Below are 25,894 nucleotides of genomic sequence, written 5' to 3' on the forward strand. Positions count from 1 at the left end.
ATCAGAAACCAGATGTGATATTTTTTTATTTCAAAATCTATACTACCTAAAGATATACAACAATTCAACCTTTAAATACATTGAGGCAACTTTTTGATAAGTTGAAAAAACACCGGAACAAGATACATTCTACTGTGATTCTGAAAGAGCATTAAAACACAGCACACCATAAAAAATAACCAAGTACCGCAACTTTCTTTTTTCTTCAACAAAGAGCTTTAAAGAAACAACAGACGATAAAAACATACAGTTCTAGCAGCTCATCCGAGCCGTTTGTGACAGAAATGTCAATTGAAATACCACATTTCCGAGTCTAGCGGTACAGGAAAGTGCACAAAACCGCACATTTCTGCCGTTCGCTGCATCTCCCAGTGTTGGGGGAGGCAGGGGTCGAAACATACCAAAACAAAAAATTACCGACCACCCCTATCCGTCCGAAGGCGAATCCTCTCCCGGGAGGCCATCATCGTGTCGTGGTTGGCGCGCGACTCCGACAGCATTCCGCCATAACGCAATTATCGTGCCATTTTGCATGCGGTTAACCGAGCGCGTTCGAGTTAATCGTGAGGACACGCGAAATATGCAAACAAACAAGCAAAATACGCTGAAATAAAGCAGCGTACGGACGAGAGTGGGTAGTAAAGAAAAAAAAAACGCAGGAAAAACATCCACCGACCAGCATAAAAACGACTCCTCGCCTCTGACACTGTGTTTCTTTGAGCGATGAGATGAGAAAAAATGCAACACCATTCAGTTTGTGTTTGAGGTTCACGGTTCTGATCGGATAGCAGAGCATCGGGGTCGGTGCAAAAACAAAATGAGACACACGCTTAACCGCAACTCGACAAACTCCACCGACACCCGTTGACCCGAAACCGCCGATCCAAAACACACACACAACACACACAAAGGCCGAAAGAAAAAAAGAACTGGGAAAAAGAACCGATGCCCATCAACAACTGGATCAACTTCATTTCCTGTCCTGGAGGATCTTCGACCTGCCACTACAGGCCAGCAGTGTTGCCAGTGAGCGCCCATTCGCTCTAAATGATGATGGTGATGATCTGCCCCGGATGATCTGTTCCGAGGGCCGAGGGTTTTTATTATTCCGACTCTGTCGTACGAGGTTTCGCGCGGTTCATTTCTTCGTGGTGAAAACCCCTCTCCACGCCGCCGCGTTGCAGTCATTGAACGGGGAAGATTTGTTTGCTCGGGGAGGCAAACGCAATTGTAAAGCCAACCCAGAGGGGCTAAAAACGCTGAACCAAATTGGACCGAAACGGAGCGAACGGTTCTACAGCGGAACCGACGGCAGTAATGGAATGCGACGGATGAACGTAAAGCGGAAGGACGGACAAGTCAGGCTGCAGCTGGAGCCGCTGGAGAGAACAGCAGAAGACCACAGAGTGTTAAACGGTATACACGGGCGAGATAAGCGAACGGCCGTCGCTGGGTTTGCTGAGTGAAGTTCTATCGTCAGTCCTGAGGGCAGTCGTGAGTTTGTGATATCTTGTAAAGAATACAAAAGACTTGGTCAATACGTTCACACGTTCCTGGTGAACAGGTTCTCGGTTCGCCTTTAGTTGAGACTGTGGAGAATTAGGGAAGCATCTTGTTTGAGGGTGACCACAGACAAATATATTTACAGACATTTTGCAATGAAGTAATGCTGCAAAAACATCGCAAGTCTTAAGAACTTGTTAAGACACACTGTTTCGTCAAATGGTGTCTACTATTTCTCGGAGATCTACTATTGATTCGGTTACTATGAATAAGGTTCTATTTAACATCATTTAGTATTCATCACTAATTAAATAAAACATCCTTAATTATATAACATATCTCCATCAGGAATATAGCTTCCTTCATGGAACAGAGGCAATGCTTCTTCGATGTACCCTCAGCAACCATGTTTTACGGTAAATCCCTTGGAGCAGAACTTCAGCTTTCTGTGCGCTGTAATTTAATGAGGGATAATGATAGTGTACCATTTTGATTGGGAAGCTTACAGTGCATTGTTTTCTCCCTGCCTTTGCTGCCCGAAGCTCGAACAAATTGTGGACCACCGAACTGACCCTTCTTAGCTCGCTCTTTCTGAAGACAATACAAAGTTAACACTACGTTTGTTGTGGACGCAAAAACAAGAAGACAAATCGAAGGTGGCTGAAGTGGCAAGCGGCCAACGGGAATGGGGGAGCACTCGAACAACCACACTAGATTGATCTCAATTTCGTAACCGGTGCGTCCGGCTCGAAATGGGCCGAAGCTGAATCGGTGATGGTGCACACGTGAATTCAGAGAATCGCGTTCCTGCGCCAAATTTAGGCCGGGCGTTATTTTAATTCTCTATGATGACGGTCTGTTTACTCAATTCCGGGCTACGATTGCGATATTAAAACCGTATTAGCCGGTGCAGTGCGAAACAAATTGCTAAATCAAGTGACCAAATGAAGCACCATTAAGGGTAATTATGAAGCCATAACCCGACAGATCGGAGAGTGTGCCGAATAAAACGTTTGTGGGGTCCGTTCGATAACCTTCCGACCGTCATGATGGGCTATGCCCGGGGTAATCAACCGTATCACCTCTCCGATGGACCGATGCCAAAGATCAGGAAAAGAGTAGCAGGCGGTGGCTTAATTTAAAACCGCCAAGAAAGGTCGGTCTCGTAGGAAGCCCTCGTAACGTGGTGCGATAACGGGTGTTGATTGATTTTAATTGAATTTCATGGATCGCAACCATGATCCTTGCCCGCTGCAACCGGCGGTGTCGGTTTCCGGACGGATTTTTATGACAGACCGCGATAAATCGCCGCGTGCCCTCACCAGACGTGGTTTTGGAGGTTTCGATAATTGAATTAGATTCTAACCAACGCAGGCAGAGAAAGTACGCCGAAAGGGCCTCAAACTATGACGTGATGTTTGACTCTTGAAAAACTGTTTTTCACACGACTCATTCATCCGGTAGTTGTGCCTTTTTGTTTTTTCTCCCATAAATGTGAGTCAAATATGATAATTACTACTCAGAGGTCGGTCCACAAGCGCTATCCACGGTTAATGGATTTCATATCTTGCAAAACAGACGGAACCGCTTCGCCTGAGCAAACCTGGCGATGATTAAAGTAAATTTCGAGAATCACGCGTACCAAAATTGGTAATTGGCAAGTAAAGTGGACGTCTATTTTGGTTCAAGCAGCTCAAATTAGCGTTTCGGTAGAGATTTCTCGGACAATTTTTACTTTAAAAAATTGTAAAACTAATGATTGCTTAACTTGAATGCATTATTGCAGATCTAAAAGAGAAAATCAGAAAGTTAGGCTGATAAAACCCATACAACAAAGAAAATATTTCTTTCTTTTTTATGAATTATAAATAGTCGTCAGTGAAATCGACTTTAGTAAAACGCACCACATAGTGAAGCCATCCAAAACAATAATCAATTCATAGGCAATGATGAAGTAACAGCGCGATGACAACGCCTTTTAGCAATACTCAGTTTTTTTTTTGCGTGTCTCAACCTACTTGGCTAACTAATTGAATGAAACAACACACAAATGTATAACATACATATAGCATTCAATCATATAATTAATTTGGGACCAAATTGTACATTATCAACATTGATCACATAACTGCATCAACATGATGAAATTCTTCTTGATCGGTACATTATTGTTTTTCTCGTCGGCTTATTAGTTTCGTTATGGGTGAGACAAACAACCATTATACAATTTGATCAGAATCGAGGAAAATACGTTTAGAACGACATTATTAAACGTCATGAAAATTCATATTAAAACATCAATTAGCATAGAGGGGTTTGTTATTGTTGTAATCTACTACGTACTAAATCATGCTTGTTTAACAATTTGAACGTTTTTCCACACAACACTAAACACTAAAAACTGTACAAAAGAACAAAAGAGGTAAAGCAGTTAATAAAAATATGTATCCAAAACAAACCATCCACCATGTTCGTTTTTTCCATTCATTTGCTTTATCATTTGTTTATCATTCCTAATTATTTATCAAAACAGCCCTGCTGATGGCTTCCCTGCATTACCCTAACAATGCCACGCCGTAGGTATGTTTTCCCAAACCGTTATCAAAATGAAAAAATCTCCGAACATCTGTTTTCCGAATTGTTGCTGCGGCGTCCATTATTGTAATCTTCCAAGAAATGTGCGACACTTTAACGCACGCAGGTTTTGTTTTGTTTCGGCGGTTATCGCCGTCCCGGCGCAAACCACCGCGTCAGCCGCGACGATAGCATCACTACACGCCGACAATAATGACGGCATTTTTGGGGGTGAATTTATCTTATTTTCTGTTAAAAACAACCACCATTAAACGCGCCGAGTGCCGCGCCGCTGATAGTCGACGGAGATAGTCGTCTAACGACGACATAAATAGAGCACCGCGTGCACCGCATCCCTACTACTGCATAAATCAACCCCCTTCGAGGTGGCCGCGGAAACAAGAAAGGGTTGTTGTTTTCGTGGCGGCTTTTCGCTGTGGTGGTATCGTAACCTCGGCCACGCAACAGGTAAATTGGAAAATGTGCAGTGGAAATGTTGCACGATGCTAATCTCCACCATCCGGGAGATGGAGATGGAACAAAAAAAAAACTAACGAAAACAGCAAACAAACAGCAGCACAGAAATGCGCACACCAAAACAATCTGCCCAAGTGGCGGCAAATCGCGATTTCAGCCGCAGGCGATCCCGTCATCCGGAACGGGAGATTCCGTAGTCCGACCAACCTAACCAGCGGATAACGTGGCGCTAGATGGCCCCGCAACCGCAACCTTTCCGCCCCATCATCACCCCGATGAACAACGCGGGAGGAAACCCGTTTTCGGAAAACGGGCACGCAAACGAAGCGGGAACTACTGTCCGAAAAATTCGAGGCTCATTAAAAATGCTTATCAGAAATGTTTCCCCGATGGCCCGGCCGGGTGGAACAATCTCCGTCGGGCGATCTTGCCGTTCCAGCGCGGGCACCCGGGAATCGACAACACATACACACACGCCCCACAACGGGTCCCATGCCATGCCAAAGGGAAGGGGGGGAGGGGTGGAAAACCCGGGAGAAAACGACAAGCGTGCGAGCATTCGTTGTCTAATTGCTAATGTCTACATTCGGAACACGGTCGATAGGGACCATCGGGGACCGTTGTCACCGCCTTGGTTTCGCCGACGATGACGTCCACCTGTACCTTCACACATACCCACACACAGACACCGCCGAGCCATCCGGAATCCGTCCGTCAAACCGGCGGAGACAAAGCGGAATGAACGGTGTATTTAATGTTCGCTCTTTTTTCCCTTCTTCTCATCTCTTTTGATTTCTTGTCTTGTCTTGACTCCCTTAGATGGCCACCGGCTTCGGGCTCCACCACGAAGGGTCAGCGGGAAGGCGGACGAAAACCTGTTTGTTTTTATATCTTTTCCGCCGCCGCCGCCGACGTCGCCGTTGTTACCTTTGGCACAGTTGGAGCCGCGCGTCCATCTATTCGCATTCTTCTCAATGATCGCATCGCTTCCCAACTGGACTCTAGAATGGTACACGCACCGCCTCACAAACCAAACCCCAAGACCCGGAGTGACGTTGAGCTTGACTTCAATATTCCACCGCACCGGGTATGACTGCGTGCGTGCGTTCGTGCGAGTGTCTGTGCCTCACAGCATCTCTCCATCGATCGTCATTCCTTCACAAATTGCTATTTCGTTGCTTTGCGCTGCCGACGGCAACGCGCCAGGCCGTGTGTGTGAGGCTGCGCAACTTCTGCTGGCTTTCTCAACTTCAGGCTGGACAAACACTCCGGGTCCATTCCGGTTGACCCTAAAGGGGAACCCGAAGACCCGCATGAATTTGTGTTCGGTGCACGACTGTGCGTCCTGTCCCGGCCCCAGAAGGTTCCCGTTTCATTAAAGATCCCTTCCAACAGTTTTCGCAGAGCGGGGAGCGTGGAGGAAGGTGTAGAAAGCTGAAAGAAAAATAACGAAAAAAAGACGCATACAAGCCAAACAGCTCGAAATTGACCTGAGAATGAAATGCCGCCCGCCCGCCACTGATGGCAGCTTTAAACAGCGCGCTTCTAAGCAGCGTCTAAGCAGCTCTTGGCGACACAATTCACTCGTTTCAGACCAAACGAAAGCAGGAGAACGAGATGCTCACGGGATGGCAAAACAAGAAGGGAGACCAAACTTGCTCACGGACTCAGTGTTGCTCTCCTGCGGCGTCTGCGATCAGCGCAACGCTACGACCAGCCGGCGTTCATTTATTAGCAGCGTTTAAGATTTATTTATTTTTACAATTAGCCATTGATTATTTTAAAACCCCCGACCTGGGGGTACAAATACGTACCTTCCATTTGTCTTCCCACTGTTTGCCCTGATCGTTCGGACCGTTCGTGACCAGGAGTGGAAAGAGTGGAACGAAATGGGAAGCGCAAGAAAGAACAACGGGGATGAGAAACGGGCTGGATCGAACGGAGCAAACGAAAAACAAAAAACACCCAATTGATCCAAGAAGGCACAGCAAACAGGGAAGAAAGGACAGTTGCGACTGGCAGCGACATGAAATGAAGAAAAATGACCATCGTTCCGTTTAGAGTTGTGGATCGGTGATTTTACTCTTTGTTGCTCCGATGGCTGCCGTTTCGGTTTGATTTCTTTGCTTTATTTTAAATGTTTTCATGACATTTTTCCCATCTGTTGTTTCTCTTGTTTGTGTGGGTTCTTCGGATTTTTTTTTCAACTTAGTTTAGTTTTTATTTAGCAGCGGAGAATGTGATCCACTGTTTGTTCAGTTGCCTTTTCCAATCGACGCCGCCGAGGGCAGCAAAAGAGATTGAATTAATCTTTGACGAAGCACCACACAACCGCGCGACTGGTAAACATCCCTCCCGGCCCTTCTTTCGAACCGTTGTTTACCGCCATCGTCCCACGGACGCCATCAGCCGGAAACGGTTGCAATTTGCTGCGACAACCGTGCTGCGCCGTTTGCCTTCGCCGTTCGCCATCGCATCGGAGTGCCCGCGTGCGGAGTGCAAATAGAATAGATTAAAAATGTCACGACACGCTCGGCGTTCGCTGGGCGAACCGTGGTGCGGGTGGCAAACCCGGGTGGATGACAATATCCATTACCCCGGGGGCAGCGCCGCGGGACGGGGATTGCGAAGAACCGTTTGAACGCGAGCGCGAAAAGGCAAATAAAAAGTCACCCAGTTTCTTCGCCAAAGCAAAGTTCAACGGGAAAGTGGCCTGCAGAAGATGTGCCTTTGCTTTCGTCTTCAAACAACTTGGTTCAATAAATCAATTACACGGATGCACAGGTAAGTAGGGTGAGGCAAAATTGAACAGATTTTTAACTAAACTAAAGAAGGCGTGTATATTTTTCGATCGTAGGACAATTGATACAATATTGCACACTTTGTAAGTCATTCTTCTTTACTGTCGGTATTGAAGCAGGAGTGATGTGGTAAGTTCTTGTCGTTTTTTTTAATCAAAAAAATTATGGCTTTACCCAAGCTGTAAAGAAATAGACCAAGATTAGCATGAACAAATTCTTGAACATGAACAGCTATTCACATTTGTTCAAATTTGTTTAGAAGTTCGATGTTTCAGATTGTGTGAAGTGTAAAGTGTAAATTCACAAATAAATGACAAAACTGTGTTGGATTTTGTATGATACTGTTTGCCTAAAACTTTAGAAATGCTTTAGAAATCATGGTGATACATAATAATCAAATGGTTCTATTACATTCGTAATTTTTAAAATTCCCAAAGAATATAACAATCTCGACACAAAGAACGTAGGTAGACTTATGGAACGTTCAAATCTCGATAGAATTAAATGATATGGCTGGCAAAATTACAGTAAAGCAAATTTCTCAACATGATATCTCATGCTTCGGTACATGTCCTGATGTAAAAAATTATATGTGCATTTTATGAATGTTAAGCTCCAGTTGTGGTTTGAATTATCAACTTTTCTGCCTTACTTCTTCTTGCAAGCAAGTTTGAACTTCGAGAAAAAAGGATCGAATACGAAACATAATGAAAAACAATCAATTTGCAAAGAGTATGTAATGAAATGAAAATTGATAGCAGGTCAGTCAAATGATGATGTAATTTTGTTTTTGTTGAAGTATGAAGTTGAGCTTTGATTGTTTTTTTCACAAACTGTTAAATGTTCTAAGGTATACCACGAAAACTTCAACTTGTTCTTTTCCATTATCAAAATGTTATTGTACATATGCCGGCGCAGAGAATGTTGTTAATGAAAAAAGCTCGTAAATTAGGCTCCACGGATGATTTGACCACGGTCTACCAGAAGCTGCCCGGATGATTAGAGTTCCAGTGGAAATACCGGAATAAAATACATAAATGTCTTTCTTACCGGCTCTGCACGGGCCACGGACACACATGCATTCCTTCCATGGGTCGGTCAAATTCCATCGATGATCCAGCGAACCAGCTGCACATAACTCACCGTCGGAAGGGCCTCGTGCGCGAGGCGGTCATAATTCATGAAACCAGAACATCAAAGTGCTGATCCGTTCATCACCGGTCATCGCATCGCTCCATTCATCAATCAACGCAACGTTGGCGGACAACAGGGACAAAAAGAAGATAGGACAAGGGAGAGACAAAACAAAAAACCCAAACTCGACCAATCAGAACTCCATCAACACTCAAACCTCGGACCGACGATGAACTGCCCGGAGGTTATGGAACCAAGGTTATCAACGGTCAGCGGCGGGAAGGCACGTTCAGTTGGACAGCTTTAATCGGATGTAAAACCACTGAACCCAATCGCAACCTCCCAATCCCCCTTCCCAATCGTTGCGTCCCTGGTCATCAACACCGCTAGGAACGGTGGCTTATCAAACGCCCCCCCCTTTTTGCCGTTTCAATTCCATGCCGATAGTGTCATTCGTTTCTTTCAACGTTTCAAGCCCAAAACCGAAACACACAAAAAATCTATCAGTCATCATGCCGCATAAAAGCTATCCTGTAAAAACCATATATACATAGCAAACATTGCGACCAGGCCCCCCCCCCACCCCTACCCCCCGCCCACCCGAAAAGAAAGGCAAAGTAAACAATTAGTTTAATCTTCAAGTACGTGTGTCTTTTGTAAATGTGTTTTTTGTTTTGTGTTTGTTTTATTTTTTAAAATCGAAACCTAACCTAAAATGCAGTAGTAGGAATCATAAACATACGATGCGTTACGTTGCGTTGCGATAGTGTGGGACCGAGGTGCCTTTCAAACTATCACGGAGTCGGGGATCCCCGGGTCCAATAACGACATTAGAAAGTAAGGGACGGAAAGGGACGAAACATGGAAATAGGGGGGTGGGGGTTGGGTTTTTGTACAAAACATAGCTGCGCACGGCTGTGTAAGCTGCCTATTAGAAATCGGCGCAAAGGAAGCGACGGGAAAGCGACGGGAACGCGGGGAATATTACACAAAGTAGGGACGACTGCCGTCTCCGGTTGAAGCACGAGAGCCCGCCTGGTGATGCTGGAGGTTGCCCGGGCTCGGCCCGACCGGTGGCGATAGCTGCGAACCCATCACATTCTGGTTATGGAGCTGCTGCTGTTGCTGCTGATGATGGAACTGCGGTTGCTCCGGGATGGTGGAGTACACATGGCCGAGCGTGTTGGTGCTGGAGAAGTTGGCTGCACCGACCGCCGATGGATGGTGTCCCGAGGGGGACGCACTGGACGTCCCCGGATGATGGTGATGATGGTGATGGTGGTGATGCGGATGGGGCATCGTTTGCGGGTGCGGCGAGTGCTGCGACGGAATGTGCTGAGAGCTGCCGGAATGCTGCTGCTGTTGCTGCTGTTGCTGATACTGAACAACGTTCGAAGGCAGATGATTGTGATGGTGTGGATGCGTGTGGTGTGAATGTGGATGGTGACCTCCTCCCGGGAACGATGGTGCTTCGTACTGGGGGGATGAGCCGGCCGTCGTCGAGTGGTCCTCGTCGTCTACGGTGTAAGTACTTCCTTGCTGCGTAGTTCCACCGCTCGAACGGGGGTGTGGAACGGGGTAGGGTTGCTGATGATGGTGCGGGTGGTGGTGGAGATGAGACTGAAGCTGCTGCTGCTGCTGTTGTTGTTGAATAGAAACCTCCGAGTTGAGCCGCTTCGGCCAGGTAGCCGTCGGAGCCGAGGCAGCACCTCCCATCATCAGATTGTTGGTCGGAGCGGGCGTGTACCGGATGTTGATGTTCTTCCGGTGAGGGGTTTTATTTACAGTTCCCGATCCGGCCCCATCCTTCCCCTGGAGGTCGGGCATGGCGAAGCGTAGCTTGTCCCAGAAGCGACGGTCATCCCACGCGATCACAGTGCAGGTGCGTGCCAGGATGTCCATGATCGGGTCCATCGTGAGCATCGCGCCGGGAACGGAGGTGATAAGAATGAGCCGCTGTTTGCGCCGCGATGGTCGAATCAACTCCAGCACGGCCTGCAGCGCCACCCGGTACTCCGGTTGGGACCACTCGAGCTGCAAGAACTTGACGCTCACGAACAAGATCAGCTTCCGGGAGGCATCCGCAGCCGAATGCATCGCGTCGCCAAGGAAGCTCGCCGTGCCGTGCACGTCCCGATAGTGCAGGCACAGCCCGTACCCGTGGTGCTCGAGCTCCTGGCCAATCTGACTAGCCACCAGGTCGGCATCGGCCGCACTGTACACGAAGTACGCGTCGTACGCCTTCTCACTGTCCTCACAGCGCTCGAGCGCACTCAGCGGGTCCTTGCAGAGCCGCACACCGTAGCGAGCGTGCGCCCAAAGGCAGACGTCCTGCCGAAAAAACAGCACCAGCGCAACGAGCAGCACCGTCAGCAGGATGCCGGCAACGACCGCGATCAACAGCGGCAGGTAGTCGACGAACTGATCGTCGATGATCGTACGCTGGACGGTTGGCGTGGCAACGGGTACCACGGCCGGCCGTTGACTGTCACACTCCTTCATCACGTCCGGCAACACCTTCCCGCTGGTGCAATGGAACTCCCCGAACAGTGACTGCCGGTCCTGGGCCGCATCAGTTCCATTGCCCGGGAATTGTCGCTCGAGCCAGTCGAGTAGCTTCGGCATAAGATCACAGGTGCAGTCGAGCCGATTTCCCGCCCCACCAAGTGACAGCGTGCGGCGTACGGAACCACCCGGTTCCCCATCCGACTCGGCGAGTGGTAAGAACTCCCAGGGTTTCAGATCGACCAGCTTATTATCGCTGAGGGTCAGCACCTCCAGGGACTTCTGGTAGTAGAATGATTTATTGCCAACCTCCGCCAGCTCGTTCTGATGCAGATAGAGCTCGCGCAGTTCACGCAACTGCTCGAATTCGGCCCCACTAAGAGCCTCCAATCCGTTCCGCTCCAGGTGCAGCACCTCGAGTGCGGGAATACCAGCGAATGTCTTGTTGTTAAGCGACTCGATGTGGCTCCCGTTAAGGAAAAGTGCCTTCAACTTCTTCTTCCCGATGAACACGTGACTCCCGAGCGCACCAAAGTTGTTCCCGTCCAAGTAGATGTCGGTGGCGTCCATTGGAATTTTCGACGGTACGAGCGACAACCCGGCCGATCCACAGTCCACGATGTTGGACTCCCAGGCTGTATCGTGGTAGCAGCTGCAACGATCCGGACACGCCATCTTGCAATCGCACGCGTCAAAGTCGCAACAATGACAGGTGGCGAAGCAGTGGCTCTCGTACGGGCACAAGAATTCGCTCGCCTTCATCGCCATCAGCGGACGTCGCTGTTCACCCCGGCCGTGCTCCATCGAACACTGCACCGAGTCTAGATCCTTCACCTGCGGGTACTGACGCAGGTAGGTCAACTCGTTGATCCGCTGTAGCCACTCCATGGTGCAATCGCAGTGGATCGGATTGTCACCGATGTAAAACTCCGGCAGAACACGGGTATCCGGCATTGGAGTGAGGGCAAGTGCGGCCATCTCGACCCGCCGCAACCGATTGCCATACAGGACCACCTTGACGATGTTCGCTTTGCCGATGAACGTCTCCGGAGCGATTAGCTCGATCGCATTATTGTTCAATAGGATCGTCTCGATGTTGCGTGGAAACGAACTAGCGTTGATCTGTCGAAGTCGGTTGTGAGACACATCTAGCATTTTCAACAAGAACCAAGGTCCAACGTCGTACCGATTGCCGAGCTCACTAATGTTGTTCTTATGGATGTCGAGCCACTCGAGCGAGTGCGGATAGTGCGAGTAGTCAAACCAACCGATGTTGTTGTCCGAGATGTTCAGGTAGACCAGCGACGAGAGCGAGGTGAACACGCCCGATACGTCCTCCAGCTCGTTGTTGTCCAGCCGGATGGCACGCAGCGTCGGGTTTGAGCTGAAAGCCGACTGGTCGATGTGACGGATACGGTTCGACGCCAGGTTTAGCACGTGGATCGTCGAGAGCGCGAAGAAAGTATCCCGGGAGATCTCCGAAATCTGGTTGTCCACCAACCGGAGTCCCATCAGCTCCTCGAGCCCCTCGAACGACGAGTTGTTAATCTCGGCGATCTGGTTCTTGCCGAGATCGAGCGACTGCAGAAACTTCAAGCTCTTCATGCCGGACGGGATCTCCTCCAGCCGGTTGTCGTTCAGGCTGAGGTCATGCAAGTGTGTCAGGTTCTCAAACGCCCGCTCGTGGATGTACGCAATCTGGTTCGACTCCAGAATCAGCTGATTCAGCACGTACAGCTCGGAGAAGTGGTACGGTTCGATCTGTCGCAGCCGGTTGTGCGACAGGAACAAGGCGTGCAGGTTCTTCAGGTCCCCGAATGCCCCGTCCGCGATTAGTTCGATCGCATTGTGCTCGAGATTTAGAATCTGCAGGCTGTACAGGCCCTTAAACACGTGCTGGTCCACCTTGGAAAGCTGGTTGTGGCCAAGGTTGAGCACCACCAGTCGTACCTGTCCCGCGAACGTGTCCCGCTTGATCCACGTCGACGTCAGCTGGTTGTGGGACAGGTCGAGCGACTCGAGCCGGTCCAGTCCCTCGAACACACCCGGTGCCAGCACCGACAGTGAGTTGTTCTGCAGGTGAACCTGACGAATCTTGCGCGACGACACGAACAGTTCCGGCGTTAGAGCGGTCAGCTTGTTGTCGGAAAGATTCAGCACCTCGAGTGTCCCCAACCCCACGAACGCCCGGTCGGCGATCTCTTTCAGGAGGTTCTTCTGCAGGTAGAGTGCGTTGAGCGATCGCATTGCGGTCAGCCCATTGTCCGGCAGCAGCGTTAGATCGTTGCCGGACAGATCGAGCACCTCCAAACCGGTATTGCACGCCTTGCCCGGTTCCGTAGGGCCTTTGCCCCAGTCGGAAAGAACAAGCTGCGTCAGATCGCTCAACCGGTTGCCGGTAAGGTTGAGCACTCGTAGCTTCTGCAGCGGACAGAACACCTCCGTCGGGAGGCTCCAGATGTTGTTGTCGGCCAGGTGCATCTCGCGCAGCTCGGTCAACCCCCGAAAGCTGTCCGGGTGCAGCTCCAGGTTCATCACCGACCAGTCGACGTTGTGCGTACTGAGCGCAAGGCTCCGCAGCACCTTCATGTTGGCGAACGCGTGCGCCGGGATGTACTTGATCTTGCAGTACTCGATCGACAGCCGCAGCAACCCGTGCAGATTGCCCAGGAAGTTGCCCGGCGTCGTCGTCGACTCTAAGGAACTTTCGAAGAACATAATGTCGTTGCACTCGAGCTTGAGCGACTTAATCCTATCAATTTGATAACTACTTATGTTAGCTAGCAGACTCTCCGTCTTGGTGATCGTCTTGATCCGACACTGCAGCTCGTCCGAGCGCTTCTCCTGCGATACTTCCAGTACCGCACCGGTCCAGCTGCACGCCTTCGGTAGCGCGTCATCGTGCCGCAGGAAGTTCCCACGCCCGTCCACCGACCGGCAGCACCAACCTCCCAGAAGCAGTGCTAGCGTTAGCAGGTGGACCACCGCCGTCGTCCGTGCTGCCGACGCCAGGATGCCGGTCGCACGCTTCGTCCTATTGTGCACCGCCACGCCACACTGCCCGCTCTGACACCAGCTGTCAAAGCACACACACAGGAGCAACGTAAACAATAGCCCCAACCCTTGGTGGGTTTGTTCGGTTTCGGCAAGTAGTGTTTTCACACAGCGCAGTGCAATCTTGTGTCAGCTTCACAGCAATCGTAGCAGGCGTTGCGCACTCGAAAGGCCATTTTGTTTCACGCCGTTGATCGGTGTTTGATCGCACCGACTGCCGAGGGGACTCGATCTGTCCTCCACTAGCGTTCGACACTCATTTCACACCGAAATTCTGATTCACTGAAGGGTTTTTCCTTGCGCTTTCTTTCAGCTGTCAACTCGTACTGCATGCATCCCTCGCCAAAGGCCTCACGCTAGGACAGGCCGACACAGCAGGCGCGCGTTTCCCTGACGACCGTGCGGCAACAACAGGTCACACGGCGAGGATAGACGGAGCACTGGTTGGTTGAATAACCACGGAACGAACGGACTTTAATTTCACACAGCGTGCCACCGAAGCGTGCAGCTCACTCGATATTCCGACTTCACGCCCGGGGAAGAAAAACACTCTCGTCGGTCGGAAACTAAACTTTAAACTATCAATTCCACGGTCCCTCGTATTTCACTTTTTCGCTTTTGGAGGTACCTTCCGCGGTGGAATCTATATGCCGAAGGAGAAGCCCCGCGTTCGTCGTCTGCTTTCTTTTTTTTCTTTTCTCGATCGAACACCTCGCATGCCAAGGTCCCCCTTGAAGTAAGCACACATACGCACACTTGCACAAACACACGCACACACACACACACACACTGCGTGGAGGGTTTTATAACTTCTTTTTTACTTTCCTCCCAGCTGCCTGCGTTCGACGGGTGCGTTTTCTTCACGGCTTTTAAAAATAATCATCATCAAACAACGGCACACTCGCGCCGGGTCACACACCACGAGAGGAGCATCGACGTTCACGCGCCGTGCAAGAACGTGCGCTTTTTTCTTCTTCTTCTCCCCCTTTTCACGCTTTGTCACGACTCCACACGGAATGGCAGATGAAACGCGGACACCAACACGGCAGCGAAGAAACATTAAAAACAAACCATCAAACCGGCAACACGCTCTGACCGCTCCGCGAGATGGCCGATGAATTATTCGCTTTCTGCGGAAACACGCGGAGCCCTAAAACAAGCTACCACCACACTGCCCTATCCAACCCTCCCCCCGCCGAGGAGGTGCGTATGATAAGCGGGGAGGATATTTTGCGTTTTTTCGTTACGCGTTTCTCCCTTGCGGGAGCACACAAACACACGCCGAACACCAACGCCGTCTCGCAACGTTCATCAACTTTCCAACGGCAAACGGCGAAACGTCGCGATGTGCGAAAATGTTGGTTGGGACGCGCAAATACTACGACGACATTGACGGGTGGTACGCGATACTTTATACGTAACTTTCACATGCTCGAGTGTGCGGGACGTGGCACGGATCACTTCCCGAAAGCGCGTCCTCCTTTGTTTACGTCCAACGGTCGACTGAAACTTGATCGCGAACTGCATCACGCAAGCAGCATATTCGCGGTTCTCTCTTTCTCTCGCGTTCGCGTTTCTCCGAATCGGGAGAACAAAACTCCATCTTTCTCGCGTTTCCCCTTCAATGTGCTCTCTGTTTTGTTTGTTTGCTCTCCACCTTCGCGTGTTCGGATGAACTCTTCAATTTTCCCCTCCATTGTGCGAGCGAGGTAAATTTATTCTTCTTTTTTTACTCCCGTCGCAACATAAACATAACAACATATTTTAACCTTCAAATAAAAACATATTACGCACATTAAATACTTTGTATAACCAATTTCAAGCGTTTCACGAAAATCAAGAAATTCCTCATGTGTTAAGAAAGCTTTGAGTATATAAAAACTGCTAAAAACTATATATTCAGAAAACATGTCTTGATACAAATCATAGGAAAATGTTGTCAAAAATCATAGTGATTATTCTTGTTTCGCTCGATGTATGTTCGCGGGTGGTAAACGAGGCCTCAATCTGTTTTCCATTCCGAATCGGCGGGCTTATGCCGCACAAACCGGCGTCTCGCTAATCGGTGCCGTATGCCAAGCACCAGCCGTTTATGCTGCGACTGCCGGGCGGCCGTGGGATCGGCCTTTTTTCCGCGTGGTGCACTGTGAACAATTTATATGGGGTGCATACGTACATTTGGCTTCTCATGTTTCTTTTTGATTTTTTTTTTTTTGTTTTGAACGCCAGTGGAGAGAGAATTAACGATCGGAATACGAATCGGTGAAGTGGGTAGGGGGATATGCTGGAAAGTGTATAGTAGGTGGAAAAAACCCTAATCCACGAGCGAGATGCACCTCAATAAATCATATGATGTGGAATTTATGACTTCTAATAGACTAAAGCGTTTTGCGTTCGGTCGATTTCGATTGAAGAAGCAAAAACTCCATGTGATGTTGAAACGTATATGAAGCATAAGATTATTGTGTGTGTGTGTTTTTTTTGCTTCAAACAAAAACCAAGTAAAGTATGCAAGTAAGTAGTAAATGTTGCAATGAATGAATTATTGTGGCATTTAATCTCCTTATGAGAATATGACACAGGAACGTGAATATGGACATGGGAAAATTTCACAATCATACATTATGAAACGGAAATTCGGGATTTACATAGTTCACATCGCTACCTCACATTTAAAAAGAAATGTATTTCCTTAAGATAAAAACCATACGTTAAGAGTAGTATAGCTTTTTTATGTTTTTAAACAGAAACAAAAATTATTTTTAAATCAGAAAAATAACCGTTTAAGGTATAAAAATTAAAAGGTGTGATGATGATTTAATTAAGTACCGATGTATGAGTTATGTGGAAAATCAGATTGTTGTAACATAATTCTTATGATTTAGTTCTGAAACTAAAATGACAGCGAAAGCTTCGAAATGCGAAAATAATAGATGTGAGCAGAAATTTAAAATCACGCTATATCAACCATTTCATACTGCCCTCATGTTTCGAGGAGTAGTGATATAAAATCCCTCGAACTGAATAACAGCACTTCGGATTTAAAAAAAGGCAGCACTCTACTGTTTTCTGCGATTGGGAAAGCGTTCTTCAAATCCTTTTTTGATCAATTTTTGAGGATCGTATCAGAATATAAATATTTCTTCGACAAGCAACTTGAGCACAAGTGACCATAAAGTTTTGCCTACGGGCGAGTGTTTTTACAACGAAACACGAGAAAATAGAAGTAAACCCGACTAAAAGCAAAACAACAAACCAAGCGAAACCTTCAATTTTACTTTACGCAAACAACTGACAGTGGTAAAACCGTTGCAAATTTCCTACACCCAACCAACTCCGCGGAGGTCTCCGGTGTGGCAATGCAAAACTTCGTCCGGTAGCTAATTTTATTGCACCGGATACACCGGAAGGGACACACGGACACCGTAGGGATCTGCTGCTGCAAAAGGAGGGAAGCGAGTTTCCGTTTTCTAGCTTTAGAGTGGCAACGCGACGGGGAAAACAATTCTCACGGAAACATAACAATCCTAGCCACGTCCGGTGGGCCACCCAATATGGAGGGTGGTAGAAGATGTATTCGAGATGTTTGAGCTTTCCGGAATGCAGGAGATTTCCCAATTTAAAGACAGAAAAAGTCTATGATACAGCGATGAACAAAGGTTTCTTCAGTGGCAGTTCTTTACTCCATGTGTGAAATAAAGACGAATGGTCGGAGATCGACAAGAAAGCGATTCTCTCTAACGATGGCCACATTCAAGGAACAACATTCGAGCACTGGCGTCACTGTTAGATTCAGGAAATTTAAAAAAAAAAAAACAACGAATTTCGATGCACCGTAAAACAGAATGTTGCCGGAAAAACTTTGCCGACGACTGCAACAAAACAAGAAAAAAGAGAATACGGTTGCAGCTATCTATTTGATCGATGTTTTGGCAGCCGCATGCAGTAAATATAATCGGATACTCAACCATCGCTAGCACCTTCGAGCCGTCAATGGGCCGCCCTTCGTTCGACCAACGTTGCTGGCATATATAACCGTTCCACGCATCGGAAGACACAAACGGGGACAACGTTGTTTTCGAAAAGGGACTAAAAAGACGCGGGAGAAGCGAGGCCACCTCAATGCAAAACATGGCGCTACATCATGAACTGAAAGGAGTATTTTCACACATCGAGCGTAAGTCGATTTTGTATGCTTGGTTTGCAAACAATTTCATAGCTTGCACTTTGCCCGTAAACTGGGGTGCACCTTGACGGAGAAAAAAAGGGAGCAAAGAACCGCAAATGTTTCGCGAGTCTGGCGGCGGTGTGCTTGTGGTGATAAATTTATTCTATTTTTCCAACTTGCTTTACGACACTTTACAACGCCATCCGACGCCACTGCCTTGGCGCTAAAACCCCTTGCACTTGTTATGATTTGAAGTGTTGCAATCGCAATGGTGCAATGGTGGAAGGGTGGTGTGGCGTCGGGGCCGCTAATCCATTAGGTGTGGACATATTGTAGAACGGAAGGCGGCAAATAAAAGCACTGGAAGTATTTAGTGCGCATTTTAAATAATGCTGATTTGTTCCGGAAATATTTTTTCCCCACCTCACTTTTTCCTCCGCTTGCTTTACGTCATAGTTCTAGTTACCTGCTATTTTTCTTGGCTCAAATACACTTGATTTCTTTTTCGCAACACTTATCTGTCACATTGAAATGCGGAAATGCTTTCAAAGTTTTAATTTTAATGCATTTTTATTGAACGTCAGCTTATCAACTTAGGGTAAGTGCTTTAAGAGCTCGTTTCAACTAATTTTGCCCGTTAAATGCAGCTAATGGAATAGCACTGGATAATTATGGATAGTGCTTACATTTATTTGTTTATTACAATAACTTATTTTCCAGATGTTATTATGAAACTGTATAATATTCTAACGAATATTTATATTTAATATGCCTTTAATTTAAATTTCATAAATGTTATATGTTTGTCTAAATACTTCAATAGAATAACACAAAAATTTAAAAAATATGTTAGATTAACAAATAATATATTGGTAAATTACCAATCGATATTTTTCCAAAGGGAACATTATGGTACCACTTTTCAAGGAAGTTGTCGAAGTTGTTTTGAAAATGAGATAACCACATGTGTCGAATTGATCTTATCTGAATAACAAATCTTTTCTGAATCACACGCTTTCTGAACTTATAACAAATACGATTTCATATCTTTGAAAATAGCTTTTTAATGTTGTTACATTTCTTTCGAAATCATTTTGTTAATTTAACAATAAAAAGCATGGCTTTCACCAGTCTTCTGAAACAACGTCTATGCAAAACCCCCATTTGCATTGTGTTTGCACTCGAACTGACATACTTCATGAAATCGAATCCAATGCATTTCCATTTAATGAGTGTTACATTTCTTCGCTGTTCCAATCAAGAACCGATTGTCAGTTGGACTGCAGGTGGCCCCAAACGGGAACAAAAGTCGATAGGATACTAAATAGAACGGCAATGGCAACGCAAAACAAATGAACACCCACATCCAGATGCCCCGTTCCTTCGCTCGGTTGGCCGTTTGTTTGAATTGTTTCACCGGGGCAGTGAAAACATAGAAAACTGTCCGGTTTACAGAATTCTCCAACACGAACCTATAAGAAATAACAACTTACACCCGAATGGTGTACGTGTTGGGTCACGGGGTGGTCAGTAAATCATCGTCGAAATGGTTGCCGACTCGCATTCCTTTTGAAAAGAGCGAACCCTCAGTCTGGCAGCATCGCGCAAAAGGCAGAAAGGAACGGAAGCTGTACCCGACCGAGGGTCACTGCCACTGCCACCTTCCATCTGGTGGTGGTCCTGAGAACTCGTACGAAGTACCCCCAAGGAGTGCGTCGGGGTCGGATAATTCCTCGGAGGTCCCGGAGGTACGTCATTCGCGAGCCCAAGTCATTCCCATTCTTGCCGTATCGCCCCTGCGTTTCTACCCCATACACACACACACACTCTTCCAGCGTTCAGCGTGGCCATGTTCCCGAACGCAAACAATCGTAAAATTTAACGATTTCAAAACACCATAAAAACCATAACTGCTCTTGGACTTGCACCGGGGGAACTATTTCTGAACGCGCCCGTATGTCTTCGGAACCATTCGCGGATGGTCTGGATTCTGGAGTGCTCCAGTTCGAGTGTGCGCAAAGGCACGGAAGGTTCTGTTCGGGGCGATAATTGGTTAAAGTAGGTGTTAAAAGAAAGACAATGGTGACAGAGTTTTTACTGGTACTTCTACTGTAACGTATATTCAAGTGAATTATATTCGGGTTGGTCTAATACTTCGGCTTGTTTGAAAAAAGAAGAAGCCCTTTGGACTAAGATACCAGATATCCAATAACTTGTCCATTCAAGTATTTAAAAAGAATCTCGAGTAAACATAACAGATTTGAACTTCAAGAACTCTAACTGTCTTATGACCTTTGGAAGATCATGAGAATGGGAAACGAAATGTAGTTTCTTGCATGACGCAGACCGGACAAGAATTACGGCACTACATCATGCGGTTTGATACCTCACTTCCCAGTGATTGATCTTGATACCGATTCATAATGCCACGAGTACAATGTTCGATCGTCCCGACCGCTTGCTTGTATATAGCAAAAACAAAACTATACCTCCGTGACGATCAGCCCTCTCACTTACATGGAACGTAACACCAAGCCAAGGGGAGAAATGATCGCTCAAAACCGTTGACCCTGATGGAATACTGCATCACAATGCCCCGAGGAGGTTAGTTGGTTCTGGGACTTATGCCATAACTGACAGCTGCGCAAACCGACTTGGAAGTGTTCGATATGGCTGACTGTGAGAAGGTGGTGCCGGTGTTTATGCTCCAGATGTCCATCAGTGTGAACCAGCGTCGTAAATGTAGTTCGCCACGATTATGTCCAGGTCCTGATGCGTTTTGGGGTAGATGACACAACACGAATAAAGTGAAGAACAAAACAACACAAAATATTACAATGACAGTTACAGTGACACCGCCTCAAGATAGCCAACCAGTTTCTGGCCCAAAAATCATTCTATGGCGGCAATGAAAGATGGTCGAAACAGAGAACAGAAGAAGGGTTTAAATATGGTGCCTGAACTGTTGGAGAACACCGATGAGAACAACAACAAAACACACATACATACACAGTGTGGACATAAAAGCCACCACCAGCTAAGACCACCGATGACAGTTACGACTACGGTACGGCACTATACGCCGGGAGAATACCAAAACCCCTTTTTTTAAGTACCCTCAATTAAAAATCTCTTTCCCCGCTCGCTTTCATCTCGTTTCCTTCGACGAGGGGTTGTGTTTCGTTTCTCGTTCTAAACGTCATTCGATCCTGGTTTGTTTCCCACCACAGACCCCAGAATAGGCGCGGGACCTCCGAAAAAGCCGCGCCGGTTCGACTTAAGCACGTCGTTTGCTCATGAATCACAATTAATAGTGATTAAGGCAACCGGTAGGACAAACGAAACCAATGCGGACTGCGTAGGTCTCCCGTCGTCACTAGAAGGTGTTGCCGGAACTGCACAGAAATCATTCAACCAACGGTGGTAGGGTCGGTGAAAAGTAAAACACAAAACACAACCATGTAAAACTCCCTGTAAAGGTCTTTGGGGTAATTCTGTCAACCGCAAGCCACGCTACAGCACCAGGTTTGGGTATCTGCGGTACAAATTGATATTCTTGTATGTAATTTCATTGTCTCCTTCCACCACACATTACCCTCCATCGGGACCATCGTGCGGTTCCCCTTGCCAAGGGTCCACGGTTGAGCGAGCTGACGACGAGCCTAGCCACCGTTTAGTGTGCGTTTTCAAGCTCGAAGGACCTAAAGTAGCGATCGGTTCGGTATGGTCCACGCAGCCCGGGTACTTGAGCCCTGCGCTGACACAAGGGGCCATACTAGAAAACTAGAAACGCACAGCTAATTATAATAATATTAGGGTGCATTACCCGAACCCTCATGCGCCTTAACCATCGGAACGTGGCCAGGGCGAACCCGCGAGGGACTAAATAATAATTAAATTTAGGAGCAAAAAATAAACTATCAAGTCCCTTTTTAAAAAAGGCGCGCGCATTACTGCGCGCAAGAGAAATTACGGAATGATACCCTGCTAATAGGAGCTGCGCAGCCGGTGATCCTCCATTTCCGGACGTGCGAGCATGCGTGCGTGTAATTCTTGAGATTTTTCTTACCATCGTCCTTCGCCCTCCGGTTGAGGGGAAGAAAATTCGTAACGTGGACTCCCCACTTTAACGTGCGTTGACGTAGGCTTCGCCGGTTTCCGAGCTGAACCTCTCGAGCTGTAGCTGGATTTTGGTTAGACAAATATTGGAGCGCGTGTTGGTGAGTTATGCGCCCTGCTATTAGCCCGGCTACCGTGGCGGGTGCATCATTCGCGCTGGAATTCGACAGCCAGCACAGCCGACCACCAAACCATTCCATTCTCTATTTATTGCCGCCCTAATAGCCTATCATCGGGCGCGAAACAATGTAACTATTAATGTGCTGCATAAATGTTTGGGAAACGCGGGCTAACGTAAAAAGGTCGGATGAGCCACTCTTGAAGGAACGGAAAAAGAACACTTCGAACTTTGTGCGATGCAGTGCGGCGTGGCGTGTGCAATAAAAATACCCGAATGCTTTGGGCGGGAAAGCATCGTAAATTTATGTATTATTAATGTGAAACGCACGCCCGTGGCGTTGAGAGTGTTGGAGCCCGTTTTATTGTGGCAGGTGATGTGCTAGAATGTGTGCAATGTGTGCGACTGCTAAAACAAATTATAGAATTGAATAATATTTTATCAACTGAGTCAATTCTATGAAAAGGTAAAACATACTTATTACAATTGGAAACATCTTAGAAAATTTGACTAGCTTGCATATGTAGACACTCTTAAAAAATAAAATTAATTTAAATAGAATCTAATTAGAGGTCCATCATTTACATTTTATTATGTCTTTCGTATTGTATTAGAGTTCTACCCTTTATGGAATGTTTTTCCAATGAATATTTAACAAAAAGAATATTAATGTTTGATGGGAAAAAATCGAAGGGAAACATTTAACTTGCTTGGCTTACAGGTTGTTTTGTTTTTCATGTTTTATTTAAAACCAGTTAACATAATGTTTGTAAATAATTTTGAATAAATTATTTACCTTTATCATACATGCATATGTAAAATGTGTTGCAATTGAAATTCACCTGTTTCGATCGTTTGAATTGATTACAGAGGAAGACTACATTGTCATAAAATTATTGACACTAACATTTTAAAAACACGTCCAATGTTCTTACTTCATATATGTTTGAAAACATATTACATACTATCACTTAAAAAAGGTAAGGGAAATCAAACCATCTAAAACTCAGGTTTAAGAAATAAACATTAACCTGGGCATATCTTGGAAAAGCTTTTTTATATTCTTTATAGTTTCTATGAATTGAAAAAACAAAAAAAAAATGTATCAGCCTATGTAATGCTTATGAACTATTTACTACTTCAACTTGTTGACTGTCAATGACCCACATAGTGGACGACAGATAATTCGGCACGTGCCTCGAAACTGATAAAGTATTGCACTATTATAGTAGTGGAGCGTTGCATAAAAAATTCTTAGGGAAGCTTAGTCTATTTGTAAGTGGATAAAGAACAAGTCTCAGGGTTTGTTTTGGAACTAAATAACATAAAAAATAATTGTACTAAATAAAAATGTACCAAAATTTCTTGGCAGACAACTGAAAACTAAAGAATGCCTATTGATGATATTTTCCATTTAGAATTAAAAGAGAAACAAGGTTACGTTTCGAACGTAAACTTCAAAGTGAAGTGTTCAATATTCGCTTTCATATTCGCATATGAACAAGACAAGAAGATCTTTTATATATCCTCTGAAAAGAGACATCAACCGAGTCATCATATGTGTACCCTTCTGTTCCGCGAAGCGCTGTTGTGGTGTGAGAGAAAAAAATAATATCAATTAACAAAGGCTTTCCCTGGTGTTCCGTGCCGTTGGGTGATGCCCAAGCTCGCTCACGTAATCGACGAAGTGCAGCATCAATCAGCTTCAGAGCATACCATTCGCCCTTCGCCAAAACCACCACCAAGAGATAGAAAGGAGGAAGGAGGGAAAAGAACGAGTCGGGAACAGTAAGAGAGATGTTGAAACGGACAGTGTGTAGCTCACAGACAAAAATCTTCGCATATTTCCCGAACGTGATTCTCTCACACAATGAACATCCATAGATAATGGCCTAATAGAGCAAAAGAATCGCCACCAAAGAACGGTGGTAGATGGGGAGAGGAGGCATGCTGCCATATCATGCAACACCCTTCGGCAGAAAGGCACTGTGAAGCACTTTCTTCTTGCCACCGCGATTTGTTGGTTTTCCATCCTCCGCGCGGCGTGACCCGTTCTCGATCCCGGGGCCCGAAGTGATGGACATTCCGGGACTCGGCAACGTGCAAACACACATCTCGTCAGCCACCCAAAAGCACTCGGACACACTCTCCGGCCGCGGGGATGTCGGCCCTCCACAGCACAGCAACCACGTCCTGGACCAGGCTCGAAGCGGTCACTTCCAGATCGTTCGACTGTCCGCGGATGAAGTTTTGGCCGCCGGGCCCCCCAACCTCGGCCGATTCGTGTTCGTGTTCGAGTTCGCCATCGCTTTTCCGCCTTGATTTTACGACCTCCTCGCGCGTACGCGTATATATCGCCGTTCGCCGCCTTTGGGTGGTCCGCAGCCCTACGCCAAGATGGTTCCGTTCCGTTCTCGTTCTCGTCCATGCTTCCTCCGGCTGTTTGCTGCCTCTATTTGGTTTTGTTTTGTTTCGATTGCTCGCGTCCGTGTGTTTCCACCGCCGCGCTTTCTTCTCGTTCAGCGGGATCGCGCGACTCGCTTTCGTCGCTTTGTTTCTCTTCGCTTTTCCTCTGCTTTGTTCTGACGTCTTCTCACGGGCTTGCTTTACTTTACATTGCCCCAAGTGTGCACTTTAACCGACAGAGTTTCTCGGCAACCGTTAAACCGATATCAACTATGTAAAAGCATATAACTTTTAAAAAAATCAAAAATGGTAATAATTCTCAAATCACACTGCAAAACTAAATAACAGTATTTACATTAATTCGTTCTATAATAGTGGGAAACATTGATTAACGAAGCATGACACCATTTCCCAAAACTGCCAAATCAAAAAGCGTATTATGGATTTTAATCTGCTTTCTAGTCAAAATTAACTTTTTAAATATTCAACTTAAGTTTAAAATCATTTCAGCTACATTTTTCAAATAGATAAGTGCATATTTTGAAATTTGCCAAACTGCCCATAGTTTCTGATACAAAATCGGAAAGTCGCGATGAAAGAATATAATACTGGATCTTCAGAGAGGAATTAACATTAGACAATTAATTTCAAATAAATTAACAATTTTCTATATTTTTTAAATATAACAAACTGGCTTGATGCCCGATTAAGAAGGGTGAATAAAAGAGTTTTGAGGTTTACTCTTTACTTGAGAATTATGTTGTTGTACACAAAACTCCATACAAAAAAGCTAAAATATATGTATGTTAAACATACATTCAACTTAACTTGTTAAAACATGAGAAATCAAATCGGTTGACCTCTGTCAAATCCTGTAGCTTACAAGTTTCGTTCTCAATTCCCCAAGAGCTCGATCTCAGAACTTGTCCATCAAGTGTTTCTTGGTTTAGTTCCAACAGTCCTGCGCCTTGGAGTTTTTAACGTTGTTTTGTCTTTCTTTTTTTCAAAAACCTTGAGAAGGTTCCTTCCCGAAAG

At 46.4% G+C, this 25,894-nt stretch overlaps 1 protein-coding gene across 1 annotated transcript; it reads right to left on the reverse strand.

Moving 5' to 3' along the window:
• Nucleotides 1-9,473: 9,473 nt before the first annotated feature.
• On the reverse strand, nucleotides 9,474-13,808 carry LOC131285704 (toll-like receptor Tollo). Its single transcript, XM_058314560.1, has one exon. The coding sequence runs from the start codon at nucleotides 13,710-13,712 to the stop codon at nucleotides 9,474-9,476; it is 4,239 nt and encodes a 1,412-aa protein (XP_058170543.1). The 5' UTR covers nucleotides 13,713-13,808.
• Between the last annotated feature and the right edge of the window lie 12,086 nt (nucleotides 13,809-25,894).

Source organism: Anopheles ziemanni, chromosome 3 (genome assembly GCF_943734765.1).
Source record: "Anopheles ziemanni chromosome 3, idAnoZiCoDA_A2_x.2, whole genome shotgun sequence".
Lineage (NCBI taxonomy): Eukaryota > Metazoa > Arthropoda > Insecta > Diptera > Culicidae > Anopheles > Anopheles ziemanni.

What these genes read in the sequence shown, in the direction of transcription:
- LOC131285704 (XM_058314560.1), bottom strand. Translation starts at nt 13,712, where the DNA reads ATGTTCTTCGAAAGTTCCTTAGAGTCGACGACGACGCCGGGCAACTTC.